Raw genomic sequence first — 16,513 nt, forward strand, 5'->3', positions numbered from 1 at the left:
TAATCGAAGCTCAAACTTACTTGTATTTTGGTTCAGTTTTTGGAAGTTTCTGTTGATTGACAATTATCATAAATCTGTATAAAATCCTTTTGGTAATCCAAGCTAATGTTTACACGTATTCTATATTTTTCATATTCCAATATAGTTTTGTGCATAATCAATGCAAATACTACACAAACTATAAACTATTAAAAATGTACATAATCATATAAAGTAATACACATAAACCATATAATGAATACACATAAACGTTTCAAAAAGTACACATACCAATAAAAAAGGTCTAATAAATAACTTTGTTTCTGCTAAGTTATGCAACCCAACACCCTACTAAATATAATCCATTCAAAGAATACACATAATACCAAGCATATCATTTCCCTATACTGATAGCTGCAAATCTAACAAAAAATGTACATAAATATATAAAAGTAATTAACACAAATAAAAATGTACATAATCATATGAAATAATACACATAAACCATATAATGAATACACATAAACTTTTAAAACAGTGCACATACTAATAAAAAAAAGTCTGACAAATATTTTGTTTATGCTAATTTATACAATCAAACATCCTACTGAATATAATCCATGCACATAATACACATAGGACCAAGCATAACATTTCCCTATACTGATAACTGCAAATCTAAAAAAAAAAATGTACATAAAAATATAAAAGTAATTAACACAAATAAAAATGTACATAATCATATGAAGTAATACACATAAACTATATAATGAATACACATAAACTTTTAAAACAGCACAAATCATAATAAATGTCTATTTTATTACTGCTGAGTTATATGATTCAACATCCTTTTGTACATGATACATATAACTACGATGATTAACACTAACATATGCTTTAATTATCCTCCATACTTGACATTGTGTTAACATGACAAAAATTAGAACCTCCGGAACTTGGATGCACAAGATATCCATCACCAGCAATATTTAAAATATCATCCTCAACTTGAGACTGAACAACAGATTTTATTTTGGAACCAACCATATGTGCAAGATGCTTCCGTCCCCTTGTTTTGTTATATTTCTTTGATATAACACTGCTCACCCTCCTATTTCGCAACCCTTTCATCCGCCTAGTAGATGGATCCTTTATAACACCACTTGACGATCCTATGTCACATTCTTCAAATAAACCACCACCACATTCAGCTTCAAGTCTTCTCTTTGCATCTGCAATTGCTTCTTCACAAATCTTCCGTCCTTCGATATTTTCCTGACTGTAAACAGCAAGCCTCTGAAATTTCCTAAAGATTTCTAATAACCAAACAGAAGATGCACCATTACCACTATCAACTCTAGACAATATATCAAAATTATCAACTTCAACGACTTTTTTAGTCCACCTCTTCAAAATATACTTCTCAGGAACTTCAGAAACACAATGCACATTTAGAATGCGTAAACAATGACAACACAAAATCCCCAATTCAGTGAACAACTTGCAACTACATCCAATGTCCATTTTTCTGCTGTTAAAGATCACTTCATGCCTAATAATATCAACATCAGGCCTCCAAACATGATACTTGTACACACCATCTTCCAACATCACACACTCTTGATAGCATGATCCACCTTTCAAAAATTGTTTTTTCAAACAAATAGTATAAATTTCCCTAGCATGCAACAGAATCTTAACATTATCCATCACCATTGTAGGTACACCTTGTGAACATCGAACATCTTCCCCATTTTCTCTACTTCTCCACTCTGATATAACCCCAACAAATGAGTTATAAAAATCACACAGTCCAGACGTCTTAGACAACCTTCTAGAAATAGAGTGGTTTGTGGTCTCACTCCTTTGAGAAGATAAAATCCCACCCGAAATATAATCTTTATTAAACGCAGGACACCGTTTTTCTCTACACCCATAAAGCTTTTCAATCCAATGATTATTGTGACATTTATATGTTGTAACCATCCTGAAATAACATGCCATAAATATATTAAATTAAACCTACAAGCATATCATGATATCACATACAGAACCGACTAATATACATAATCTTATACATGAATACACATAAACTATCAAATAAATACACATAAACTTGATCCAAAAAATTAATTCTGTATTCTGTAAAATATAATCTAAAAATAGTCATTCAATGATAAGCCAATATAAACTAATAATATAAAAAAAGAAAAATAACGAAGCATAAATCAGACACATACCTTGTCCAGTAAAACTCAAACTCTGCCTCTGTATCCGTATACTTCAACAAAAAATTGAATATATTAAGAAATCTTTTTGATTTCTTAACCCTTTAATGTGCTTCTTTGAGTTCTCACCAATATGCCATATACATAGCCGATGTCGTGAACTTGGAAAAACTTGAACAATTGCAGCAGCCATAGCAGCACATTGATCAGTCATTATACTTTGTGGACTTTTGTAATCCATAGATCTCAAAAATGTCTTAAACAACCATACAAATGACTCAGTCTTCTCATTCATCAAAAAACCACATCCAAACATGACATTCATGCAATGGTGATTCATGCCAACAAAAGGTCCACAAATCATGTCATATTTGTTAGTACGATATGTTGTATCGTGAACTAACAAGTCCCCAAATAAATCATAATCTCTCCTCATTTGTCCATCCCTCCAAAATAAACTACACAACCTTGACTCCAAATCCACCTCAAAATCAAAGTAAAAATCCCTTTCACTTGACTGTCTCCGTTTGAATATTTCAATCAGTGTGTTTGAATCAGTCCCATCCAATTTGTTCAATGAATCGGTACATAAAGAGTTATATGCATCCCTACTTTTAAAACCAACAAGTGGTGATCCCCCTGACTGTGTTTTAAGGAATCTTACACCATCTGCAACAGACACACCACTGCTCTTCAAATCAGTAAGATAGGAAATATGATTCCTAGACACCATCCTATGTGACCTTAGAAGGTAACTCTTGCTTGGTGGAACCAATTCATGATTATGCAACTTCTCATGCTTCGAAACAATCCACATCCCATCCTCATGTAAATCGAATTGCACAAATGCACCGCAACCTGTACGACCATCAATTTTAGAATAACACCCTTTTTCCTGTAATCCTTTTAAATCCATCCTTCGAACAATGAAACATCTTCGTCTTTAGTGTTTTTGTAGCAGAAGTATATCTTTGCTTACCCCTCCTCACACTAAAACCTACTCTAAAAGCATAGTCATTATACATGTCATATGCTTCATCAACCGAAAACACTGACATCCCTACCAAATCCTGATTAGCTGCAAACCACATACAGTTTAAATACCCCTACTATTAATGTACATAATCCATAACTATAATACACATAAACACATGGCACAATATACATAATCATAAATACATAAAATATCTTTTCAGTCCATCTACACAATTGCATAAAAAAAACGCACAAATCAAACCATATAATGCACATAAAACATCCCTAGATCAACATCTTCAAGTCAGACCATACTAACATCCAATACAAACACAATCAAAAACAGCAATCCTATACCAATTCTTATATAATTCAACGAATCAATATCCCATGCGAATTCAATAATATTCATCACACAGCAAACAATTACAAAATAATCTTAAAAATCAAATATAAAAACTTGGATTAACATTCTCTCTATCTGCCATTCCAACCGAATCAGTTAATTGCTCTGTCTCCGCCACATGCTGCTGCGCAATCGATTCATCCATGACTTACATCCAACAATTGCGAAATATAGAGCAAATCGCAAAGATCAGCTCGATTAAGATGGTCGTTCCTACAGTGTTTCTAATCCAACAGACATGTTCGACACCATCACTTTAGAAACCCTCGCTCACTTCCCTCTTCTTAAAACTTAATGGAGGTAACGGAACAATAAAATAAAATAAAAAAAAGCCGTTACTTACCAATTCCATACGGCGTCGTATTGAAGCTGGGCGCACATAGAGTCATACGCCAGGGTGTATGCTATAAAATATAAATTGCCCAATATTATACGCAATTTTCTCCATTGAATAGCGTATTCCATACTAAAGTTTTTATTGTTACTCAATTTCATACCTTTTAATAGGCTATTTTTATATATGGTAGTTAAGTCAATAATTAGAATAATTATTATACATATATTACTAATTAAGCCATTTTTTCTTCTTTTATTACCATAATTTTTTGCCTTTTAATAGGCTATTCCATACTAAAGATTGTTATACACAATATTATACGTCATTTTCTTCATGGACAATTAGCCTGTTTTAAAACTTTATTTTATTATTACTCCGTTTCACAGCTTTTAATAGTCTATTTTTTATGTAGAACAATTAAGTACTACAAATTAGTATACACAATAATATTCTTCGTTTTCTCCATTCATTACCCTGTTTAATGTACAAATTCTTATATATAGAACGCTTCAGAATAAAGGATTGAACAGTGACGCGCTGACAATCCCGTCTAAAAATAAAATTAAAAAAAAAAAAAAAGAACCATTCAATTAATTAATAAATTTAAAAAATAAAAAGATCCACACATTTAATAGTATTACTATTTTCTCACATTTTATTACCATAATATATTATCTTTTAATAGGCTATTCCATACTACCGATTACTATACAGATATTATATGCCTTTTTCTCCTTTGAATAGCCTATTTTTAAATCTTTTTTTATTACTCCATTTCACATCTTTTAATAAGCTATTTATATATATATTAAATAAGTCGATAATTAGATAAATTACTATACATATATTACTAATTAAGACATTTTCTCACCTTTTGTTACCATAATTTATTACCTTTTAGTACACATAATATTATACGTCATTTTTTCCATTGATTAGCCTGTTTTAAAACTTTGTATTATTACTCCACTAGTATTTGCACCCGTGCGATGCACGGAATTGATTTGTTGTAATATATTAAGAATATATGAATCGATATATAATTATTTAAATTAGAACATCAAATATTATATAGTGCAATTAAATATATGGTTTGGATCGTTTATATATTTTGATGGTATCATTGCTTGAATTTGTGCAAATAATTGCTCAAATTAATAGCTAATGTCTAGATGTACGCATACGGTGCTATAACTTTGAAGATTTTATTTATCATTGTTTAGAATTTTCATAAATTAGTAAAATGTGCTCGTTCTCTAACAACTCAGTTATAGAAATGAATTGGTATCCATATTCATTTGTATGGAAGATATATTTTTTTGTCCAAATATATAACAATTTTTTCATTTAAAAAAAACTTAATATCACCGATTATATTTACACATTATTGAAACCTCTTTGTAGACGACATTGGTAGTGACAACACAATCCTATTCATCTTCGTCTAGAGCTAACACCTTCAATCCATCAGGACGGATTACTTGGATTAAAATATATAATGGTAGAATATTACTCGATTAGTTATCCTTTTATATTTTCAATCAATTAGTGATATCGGATTCATTTTCAGCCAATTATTCTTTTTTATTTTCAGTCAATTAATCAATTAGAATATCAAATGTAGTGATATTTTTACCTAATTTTCGTTCCATTTTTAATTGATGATGTAGAATTGTAGATATTATTATTAAAATATTTCCGTTTCATTTTTAATTCACTTTTACTATTGTTTAAAATATGCATTTACTATTGATAATGTAGAATATTATTATTGAAATATTTTTCTCCAATTTTTAATTTTCATTCCATTTTTAATTAAAATGCAATGATCTGGTCATTTTTTTAGTCAATTATGGAGCATTTTTTTTATTTGCAGTCAATTATTAATATTCATTTCCTTTTAAAATTTTTAGTCAATTAGTAATATTAGATTTATTTTCAGTCAATTATTTTTTTTTATTTTCAGTCAATTAGTCAATTAGAATATAGATGTATTAATATTTTTACCTAATTTCCGTTACATTTAAATTTGATGATGTAGAATATTATTAATGAAATATTTTTGTTCCATTTTTAATTTACATTTACTATTTTTAAAAATATGCATTTACTCCTTCATGATATGAAATATTATTATTGAAATATTTTCTTTCTATTTTTAATATTCATTTACTTCTTCTAAACAAAAAGGAAACAAAAAAAAAAAAAAACAAAAAAAAAAACAAAAAAAAAAAAAAAACTTTGGACTTCTCACTCCTTGCCCATGGCAAGCAATTATGTTTGTAAACATTTTCAAGAGCTCCTTTTTCCAAACATTTTCAATGTGAGATTAAAATGATCCCACATCATTCTTCTTATTTTTTTCTAATTTTAATTTTATTTTGTATATCGTTTTGTTTGGATGATTATGATTATGATGATGATGATGATGATTATTATTATTATTATTATTATTATTATTATTATTATTATTATTATTATTATTATTATTATTATTATTATTATTATCATTATTATTATTATTATTGACAATTTTAAAAAATTGAGATTGAAAAATTCACCAAAATTTTAACAAATTCGTCATTTTAACAATTTATCTTTAATCAAAACACCAAAAATATTATTTAATAACTTAATAATTTGCTCTAAACTGCTAAAAACTAAAACAATACATACATTTTGGGTTAATCTTTCCCAACCCACTAATAATTAATAAATAATAAATAATGAATAAATAAATAAAAACTAAAATAAGAAGACAAATCTAAGGTTTCTTAAATAAGAACCTTTTAACTTCTAATACTTGCGACATTGATGGACAAACAATTATGTTTGTACCTCTTATATAGAGGAGTTCAAGAGCTTATCTTTTCAAACATTTTCAATGTGGGATCAAAATAATCTCATATCATTTACAAAGGGACGGGCTCCCCTTTGTCTTTTTTTTTTTTTTTTGTTAATTTTAATTTTATTTGGATTATTATTATTATTATTATTATTATTATTATTATTATTATTATTATTATTATTATTGTTGTTGTTGTTGTTGTTGTTGTTGTTGTTGTTGTCGTCGTCATGTTGTTGTAATTTGATTATTTGGCAAATTCGAAAAAATTTTAACAAATTCAAATGTTTAACATTTTATATTTAATCAAAACACCAAACATATTATTTAATAACTTAGCAATTTGCTCCAAACTGCTAAAAACTAAACCAATACATCTACATTTTGGGTTAATCTTTCCCAAACCCCCTAATAAATTAAAAAAAAAAAAACTAAAATAAGAAGCTACTAAGATAAGGTTTATTAAATAAGAGTCTTTTGACTCGTTGGGCTTCAATAGGTGAACATATATTTTATGTAATAGGTCAATCGAATAGTTATGCTGTGGAACCGTGTCCACCTTGCAAGGTGGACACAATTCTATGTTAATAATTACTGAATTATATGTTCATAATTATAAAGCTATATATTCATAATCTTTGAACTTCATATTCATAATTATTGAACTCTATATTCACAATTACAAAACTATATGTTCATAATTACTTAATTATATGTTCATAATTATAAAGTTATATATTCATAATTTTTGAACTTCATATTCACAATTATTGAATCTCTATATTCATAATTACATAACTATATGTTCATAATTATAGAACTATATATTTATAATTATGAACAATTTTGGAACCGTGTCTACCATGCAAGGTGGACATAGTTTCACATCATAATTTGTCGGGTCAATAGTAATCAAAAATAAAACATGAGCATTTGGACTTCTCAATACTTGCCCACATTGATGGTCAAACAATTATGTTTGTAAGAGGAGCTCAAGAACTCCTCTTTCCAAACATTTTCAATGTGGGATGAGGAGCTCAAGAACTCCTCTTTCCAAACATTTTCAATGTAGGATCAAAATGATCTAGCATTATTTACAAATGGAGCCCGTGGATCCCTTTTGTCTTCTTCTTATTATTTTTAATTTTAATTTTAATTTTATTTTGTATATTGTTTTGTTTGGATTATTATTATTATTATTATTATTATTATTATTATTATTATTATTATTATTATTATTATTATTATTATTATTATTATTATTATTATTATTATTATTATTATTATTATTATTATTTGTAATTTGATTATTGATAAATTCGCCAAAATTATAATAAATTCGTTATTTTAACATTTTAACTTTAATCAAAACATCAAAATATCAAAATCAAAATATATTATATAATAACTCAATAATTTGCTCCAAATAGCTAAAAACTAATACAACACATACATTTTGGGTTAATCTTCCACAACCCCTACTAATAATAAATAAATAAAAACTAAAATAAGAAGACAAAGTTAAAGCTTCTTAAATAAGAACCTTTTGACTTCTCAATACTTGATCACATTGATGGGCAAGCAATTGTGTTTATAAGAGTCTCATTGCTCCTCTTATATAGATGTGCTCTCTCTTTTCAAACATTTTAAATGTGGGATCAAAATGATCCCACATCATTTACAAAGGGTGCCGGTGGCTCGCCTTTGTCTTCTTTTTTTTTGGTTAATTTTTAATTTTATTTTGTATATAGTTTTTTTTTTGGATTATTATTATTATTGTTGTTGTTGTTGTTGTTGTTGTTGTAATCTGATTATTTGGCAAATTCGTCAAAATTTTAATAAATTCGTCTGTTTAACATTTTATATTTAATCAAAACACCAAAAATATTATTTAATAACTTAGCAATTTGCTCCAAACTGCTAAAAACTAAAACAAATCATATACATTTTGGGTTAATCTTTCTCAAACCCCCTAATAAATTAAAAAAAAAAAAAAAACTAAAATAAGAAGCCATTAAGATAAGATTTCTTAAATAAGAGCCTTTTGACACGTTGGGTTTCAATAGGTTGAGAAAGTTTACATGTTACAGGGTCAATCGAATAGTTATGTTGTGGAACCGTGTCCACCTTGCAAGGTGGACACAGTTCTATGTTTATAATTACTAAACTATATGTTCATTATTATAAAGCTATATATTCATAATTTTTGAACTTCATATTCATAAGTACGTATTAAACTCTATATTTATAATTACAGAACTCTAAATTCATAGTTACTGAACTATATGTTCATAATTATAAAGATATATATGCATAATTTTTAACTTCATATTCACAATTATTGAATCTCTATATTCATGATTACATAACTATATGTTCATAATTATGTTCACAACACTATGTTCATAATTATAGAACTATATGTTCATAATTTTTTGAATTATATATTAATAAAAAAGTCTTTGGACTTCTCAATACTTGCCCATATTGATGGGCAAGCAATTATATGTTTGTAAATGCCCCTCTTATATAGAGGAGTCTAAGAGCTCATCTTTCCAAACATTTTCAATGTGGAATCAAAATGATCCCACATCATTTACAAAGGGAAGCCACCTTTGTCTTCTTCCTCTTTTTTTTTTTTTTTTTTTTTTTTTTTTTTTTTTAATTTTAAATTTATTTTGTATATAGTTTTGTTTAGATTATTAAATTTGTTGTTATTGTTATTATTATTATTGTTATTGTTATTGTTATTGTTATTATTTTAATTTTATTTTAATTTTTTTATTATTACATTATTACATAGGATTTTTATTATACTTGAACAATAATATTATCAATTATATTATTATATTATAGAATATAATACCATACATAATATTACCAATTATGCAGTATTACCAATTAATAGATTTTTTTTTAATTTCCATTAGACATTTACTTACCAAATAAGCTTTACTACAAAAGTTTGGGCGGGTAAATGAAATTGGATGATTTTGTTGTTTTTTTTTTTTTTTTTTTGAAAAGGGATGATTTTATTTTTATATAATAATAATAATAATAATAATAATAATAATAATAATAATAATAATAATATATAATATATAATATATATAGATTAATTATTACCCTAATACTTAATTTATAATTCTGATTTTAAAATTCTTATTATTATTATTATTATTATTATTAACATTAACATTTGATTAGTTTTATAAAAAAAAAATGTAAATTCTAAAATTTGTATGAATAAATTTAAACTCTAATCCGACGCATTTCCTTATATGATTGTATAATTCATTTTATATACACATAATGTTTATTAAAATGAAAATAGGAAAATTCTATAATATAATTTCATTAATTATAATTTATATTGATAGATTTATAATTAAAAAATTACATTTAAAAATTTAAAAAGTTGCATTTAAATTTTGCATGATTATTATAGTGCATAAGTGTATGTATGATTAGAAATATTCATGTTTTGTTAATTTAATAATTTCATTTCTTTAATTATATTTCATATTTTATTAATTGTAATTTAACTAAATTGTCACAAATATTTCTAGGGAAGAAATCTTATATTTCTCAATTTCTTTAATTATATTAATTATAATTACCAAATATTGTGACAATTACCATAATAATTTCATTAATTATATTACTTATATTAATTATAATATTTGTAATAATCTCTTCCAAAATTTAAATACATTACCATAATAATCACACAAAATAATGAAAGAAAAATTATCAAAATAATTATCTTTAATAAAAATAAGGAAATTATATTAAAAATTAATTATATATTAAGATAAGTATAATTTTTTTCATGCCAATATATTATACGTTAAGTATAAAAATATATATGTATATAAATTACCATAATAATTACACCGAAAAAGGTAACAATATATAATTATTAGGTAATAATATTAATAATTAATTATTAAGGTAAGTATAACTTATTTTGTACTAATAATATTATCCATTATATATATATATATATATATATATATATATATATATATATATATATATATATATATATATATAACTTTTAATTTTATATTGATAACCATAGTCTATGTATATACTTTAAGAAAATATTCATTATTAAAGATTAAAGATGAGATATAATTTAAAAAGTAAGTTTTTTTATTAGATTACCTAATATAATTGTCTTACTAATTGATTCAATGCTACTATGTATAATTCATATATTTGAAAACTTTTTAAATCGAAATATCCATTAATTGCCTTAATAATTAAAATAATTGTTAGTCAATCAATATTCAATAGTACTAAAAGTATTATTTGAATTTTTATACATAAGATATAATATTATTAAATCGAAATAATTAAAAATAATGTGTCCATATTACAAAAAATTTTATAATAGTAATTTTTATTGCATAATAGAATTTGGCAATTATTAAACATTGTTTATGGTAATTATTGTATGACTTTTAATACTAAAATTATTAGGTAGAATTTTTATAATTAAGGTATAATATTCTTAAGGTAAAATATTGCTTATATATGGTTTACCCGTATTAACCATCACTATATTAAATTAATAAATAATTCTTTTAATATAATATATTATTAAATCTAAACATATGATTAATATTTATTCAATATTATTACGGAAGTATTACAATTATAAATTTTACTCCGTATTAAGTTTTAAATGGCTTAGCATATCGAAGCAAACATGATAAGTCAATAACATTATTTTACATTAGTAAAGTGATTTTATATCAAGGAATGTCAGATGAAGAATAAAATCAAAATAATACTCTATTGAAAAAAAAGCCACAGTACTTAATCATTTTTTTCCTAAAAAAAAAAAATTTAAATGGCAAGACAAACGTCTTGAAGGGAAAGACAAACTACTCTCTTATTACAAAAAATGTACACTTTAAAAATGGAGAAATTGAATCGAAACAAAGTCCAATGCTTTGATATATTGACAACTAAAAAATGCTTTTAATTTCATTTTGGTTTTTATTGTATTCTTAGTATGGTTCCCTCTATAAGTCTATATATATTTACATATACACATAATTCATCCCTCGATCACAAAACTTTATCATCTTGATGAGCAAGGAACTCTTTTGCTTCCCGATCAATCTTTCTAGATCTGTATCTTCTCCACACAAAAAAAAAAAAAAAAAAAAGACAAAAAAAAATATATATCAACATTTTTTCTTATGAACCACTTTTGTTGTTTAAAAACCATAAAATACAAAAAAAAAAAAAAAAAAAAAAAAACAAAACAAAACCCAAAAAGAAGAAAAAATAAAAGAAACTAAGATGATGAGAACCTCACCAATGTAAATCACGTATCAACCTCAACTGTGGAAGATCACATGATGATTAAAAGTCTATTGCTTCCCGGTCAATCTTTCTAGATCCGTATAGTATCTTCTCCACAAAAATAGACCAAAAAAAAAAAAAAGAATATATCAACATTTTTTCTTACGAACCACTTTTGTTGTTTAAAAATCAAAAAATACAAAAAAATAAAAACAAAACAAAACCCAAAAAGAAGAAAAAATAAAAGAAACTAAGATAATGAAAACCTCACCAGTGCAAATCACGTATCAACCTCAACTGTGGAAGATCACAGGATGATTAGAAGTCTATTGCTTCCCGATCAATCTTTCTAGATCCGTATCTTCTCTACAAAAATAGACAAAAAAAGAAAAGAATATATCAACATTTTTTCTTACGAACCACTTTTGTTGTTTAAAAATCAGAAAATACAAAAGAATAAAAACAAAACAAAACCCAAAAAGAAGAAAAAATTAAAGAAACTAAGATAATAAAAACCTCACCAGTGCAGATCACGTATCAACCTCAACTGTGGAAGATCACAAGATGATTAGAAAAAATCAATAAAATAATTAACCTTAGTTGGGGTTGTGTATGGTCATATAAGGTGTATTTATACACAATGGATGAGATCAAAAGGGTTTAGTATTGAAATTATAAAATGGTAAGAGATCTCAAGAAAGGTAAAATCTTTAATATTATTAAAATGCCATATTTGTCTAAATATTTGATATTACAAAAATGCCTCTAAGTTTTGGGGGGAAAACTTGGCTAGGAGGATTTTACTTTTATATATATATAGATATAGATATAGATTTCACACCTTTTAATAGTCTATTTTAATATGGGGTAATTAAGTACTACAGATTAGTGTTACTATTTTGTCACCGGTTATTACCATAATTTATTACCTTTTAATAAGCTATTTCCATAGTACAAATTACTGTTATAAATTCTTATTTATGGACATTATTATGGCATTGATTATTTATCTGTAACTGTTGTAACAGTCATTTTGTATAGATTACATATATGATGTATAAAGATATAATGAGATGATGAATACAAGAGATGATTCTCTCTTTCTTCCTTTCTCCCTTATCTCTCTATTATGATTTTACTTTTAACACGTTATCAGCATAGATGCTTTACCAATGGATTATTGGCTTTGATCGGAGGGAGTATGATCGTGGATGTCGCAGCAGACGAGTTAGGGATAATGATGTCAAGGCGTAGCAATTTTTTTTTGATCAGACGATCGACACCCATCCTCAGATCGATCGCATGCCTTGGCGGTTTTTTTCAAAAATTTGCAGGTTGAGACATCGGCCTTTGGGATCGCAGATCATGGTGCGGCTGGTGGGGATGCGCTCAAATCATCCTCGCAATCTTCTGATGGGTCCCGTTCGATTATCGGCCTCCGATGATTCCGAAGCTATCTCCACCACTTGTGGCCACCTCCTCTGTCCAGGAGATGCACAGGAAAGAAAAGAGAGCGGCGGAAGCTAAAAGCTGCGATCGGCGAACCACCCAAATCGCTAAACGGGTCGCATGTTCTACCGAAATCCTCGAATCTCAAAACCCAGAATCCAAGGAATTTCAAGTGGCTGCCACTTCGCCGGGGCACCGAAGATTTGCAGGTCTTGAAGTGGTCCTGAGCGGAAACGAAATCTTTCTCCAGCTTTTATAATGTTCCATCCCACCAAGTATGGGGCTATGCTGTCTGAGAAAGTGCAAAATCATGGAGCAACCGGATGGCTCGCGAATACTAGCCGCTCCTCGACCAAGAGAGAAACACTGGTAGACTAGTTTTCAAGGCCAGCTGCTGCATCTTGGTCTGCTCTTGGTTCGAATGCCACTCCAGGTAGGTTTAATTCTGGTCTGAATAATGGTCAAACTGATTCTCAGGCTTTTGTTGATACTGCCCTTATATTTGGTTCAACTTCTATGCTTTCTAATAATCTTAATATGCATAGTAATGTGGCTTATAGACTCGGAACACGAAATTTGCCTTTTGTTTGATCTGTTTTATGGGCAACTGATCTTCATAGATTTACAGTACGCCATTGTGATAAACTACTTTCCTACAATTACCAAAATCCCAAGGTGATGAGCATAGTCTGTGATTTTTATGAAGGCTTCTTTTGCTGATCTTTGAACATTTTGTGAAGGCTTCTTTTGCTGATCTTTGATGTTCAAAGATAGCTCAACTTTGATGTCATCTCCATGTTAAAATGTTTTTTCTGGAGTTTTTGAAAAACTTATTGATTTAGGGAAATGCACAAGGTAGTTAAACCTTCCTTACTAGATATATTATGTCATCTACTTAAAGCCGAATGTGCTACTCCCTACAAACAAGGGACATGATTTGGACAGAAATGAAGTGTACACATAGTATTTTCTCGACAATGGATTGTCTTTATGCAAAGAGAATTTGAGAATACATATACTTGCCAAGAAACTATAGGGTTTATTGATGACAAACTTATTTCAGTGGGTTTTTCACACCGAGTCAATTGCATTATGTGGCATATTTGTTTTTTTGTCCTGATATATTTTCATAAATATAGATGTGGACTTGGGAGTATGTAATTTCCATGATGCCAAATCATCTGTAATTTCTATAAGATGTGCTAATTGATATGAATGGATTTATTTAGTGTTTTAGGCATAACAATATTTAATGCCTTACGCTGCATGTCCACGAAGTTTTTTTTTGAGTATTTGGTTAAAATGCATATCTGCGAAATAGCTAAGTCATTCCAAGCAATATGAGGCCCCTCATATCATAAAGGATCTGGGGAAGAAAATATGCAGGTATTGTAACCTTACCTTTAAGTGAGGTAAATGTTAAATGCTAGGTTTGCTTTTTTCTAATGCTATGCTACTCTCTAAAAGTCAAAATTGACTCACATCATGTTGGTTTGCTTGAAGCAAACAAATTGTGATTTTTTTTTTTTTTTTTACAAAGTAATCACTGCTTGAAAATTCTGACCGGCGCAGTTTGAAAATTAAATTGGTGAAAAATACTTCTTGAACTCCTTTTGGCATGGAATTTTTTCTGGAGAACGTAGACTCAGGATATTTGATGTCTGTAAAAAGATTTTGTTAAAAATATGATTTGGTTATTCCAGAAAAATTTGTAAAGTTTTGGCAGTGTGCTGCCAATTATTTTTCTGCCTGGAGCAATGTTTTCGGGAAAAATACATGAAAATTTTCGTGTACATTCTAGACTTGATGAACTACATATCTGCAAAATTTTGTGCCAAAATGTGTTACCATTTTTCCCCAGAAAATTCTGAAATCCAGGTCAAAATTCTGAAAATTCCTGCCGTTTTCAGCTTGTATATCTTGCTATTTTGTGATGTTTTCATACTTGTATGAAACTATGAGATAAAATGAGAGCTTGCTTGGAAAAGTGCTGTTTTTGACTCCTCAAAATAAGAATGAATGGGCCTGGCAGCGAGCATGTGCTCGTTATCCTTTGGCGAACGGTATTTCTCTCATTTTATTTTTTATTCTTTTACATTAGAATTATTATCGTTAAGTAGGGGTGGAAATTGAAGTACATAGAATATACATTTTAGTACTTTGGATGGTCAATTTTATGTGAAATAAGAACCAAGTCTAAAGAGAATGATGAAGTAAACATGAAATTGTTTAACAGTCAAAGAGAATTCTTTTCTATTCATCCTAGTTCATTTCATTATGTTGTTGTAATACCCAATTTCTTATAAATGCAATTATGCTTAAGTTTTATTAAGTGAAGTCAACAAGTCAAAGCTTCTTATTTTGATATTGGATAAAATTACCAAATTACCCTTCTTTACCCTTAAAGGTTAAGGAACCACATGAGTCTTGGATAAGCATCATATTTGAAAGAAGACAAGGAGAGCTAATTAGAGAGAGTTAGGGGAAGGGAAAACCTTGAAGCTTGGATCTCCATCTTCTTCAAGCTTAGATCTCTAAGATATTGGGTATTCTAGGTGAGTTTAACCTCTATCTTTTACTCTTTATGAGTGGATTTATCTTTGGAGCCCTAAGATTGATATTTGAAAATATTAGGGATTTTGACAAGGAGTATTTGGGCAAGCTAAATAGCTAAGATTTGGATGTTTTAGGTAAGTGTTTATTCCTCTCAAAACTATTTTTACCCTATACTATAAATTAAGCTTGTGTTCCGAATTGTTATAATGAAGCTTGAGCTGCGTATTTTTGGACTAGAAACGTTGCTATGTAATCTGGACTGGAATTGTTGTAAACTGTGTTTCTGGACAGAAAGTATGGTCTTATTTAATCTGAACTGGAATTAACACCATGTGTAGTGATGGTTGAATGGTTTATGGCTACTGTGCTAGTGGCAGTTGGTCTAGAGTTCGAATCTGCTTTGCTAAAAAGGC

General features: G+C 27.8%; 1 protein-coding gene across 1 annotated transcript; it reads right to left on the reverse strand.

The window, feature by feature from the left end:
- Nucleotides 1-879: 879 nt before the first annotated feature.
- Nucleotides 880-3,736, reverse strand: LOC109184325 (protein FAR1-RELATED SEQUENCE 5-like). The gene is made up of 5 exons (XM_019334321.1): nucleotides 3,646-3,736; nucleotides 3,190-3,288; nucleotides 2,383-3,068; nucleotides 2,223-2,263; nucleotides 880-1,969 (listed from the first exon to the last, which is right to left on the reverse strand). The coding sequence occupies exons 1-5, from the start codon at nucleotides 3,734-3,736 to the stop codon at nucleotides 880-882; spliced, it is 2,007 nt and encodes a 668-aa protein (XP_019189866.1).
- Between the last annotated feature and the right edge of the window lie 12,777 nt (nucleotides 3,737-16,513).

Source organism: Ipomoea nil, unplaced genomic scaffold (genome assembly GCF_001879475.1).
Source record: "Ipomoea nil cultivar Tokyo-kokei standard unplaced genomic scaffold, Asagao_1.1 scaffold1259, whole genome shotgun sequence".
NCBI lineage: Eukaryota > Viridiplantae > Streptophyta > Magnoliopsida > Solanales > Convolvulaceae > Ipomoea > Ipomoea nil.

Bases quoted from the DNA above. Each gene is read 5' to 3' on its own strand.
- LOC109184325 (XM_019334321.1), bottom strand. From the start codon at position 3,736: ATGGATGAATCGATTGCGCAGCAGCATGTGGCGGAGACAGAGCAATTA. The intron at 3,289-3,645 runs GTTTTTATATTT...TGTGGTTTGCAG, and splicing joins TAGAGAGAATGTTAATCCAA to CTAATCAGGATTTGGTAGGG. The intron at 1,970-2,222 runs GTATGTGTCTGA...ATGTTATTTCAG, and splicing joins TTTGAGTTTTACTGGACAAG to GATGGTTACAACATATAAAT.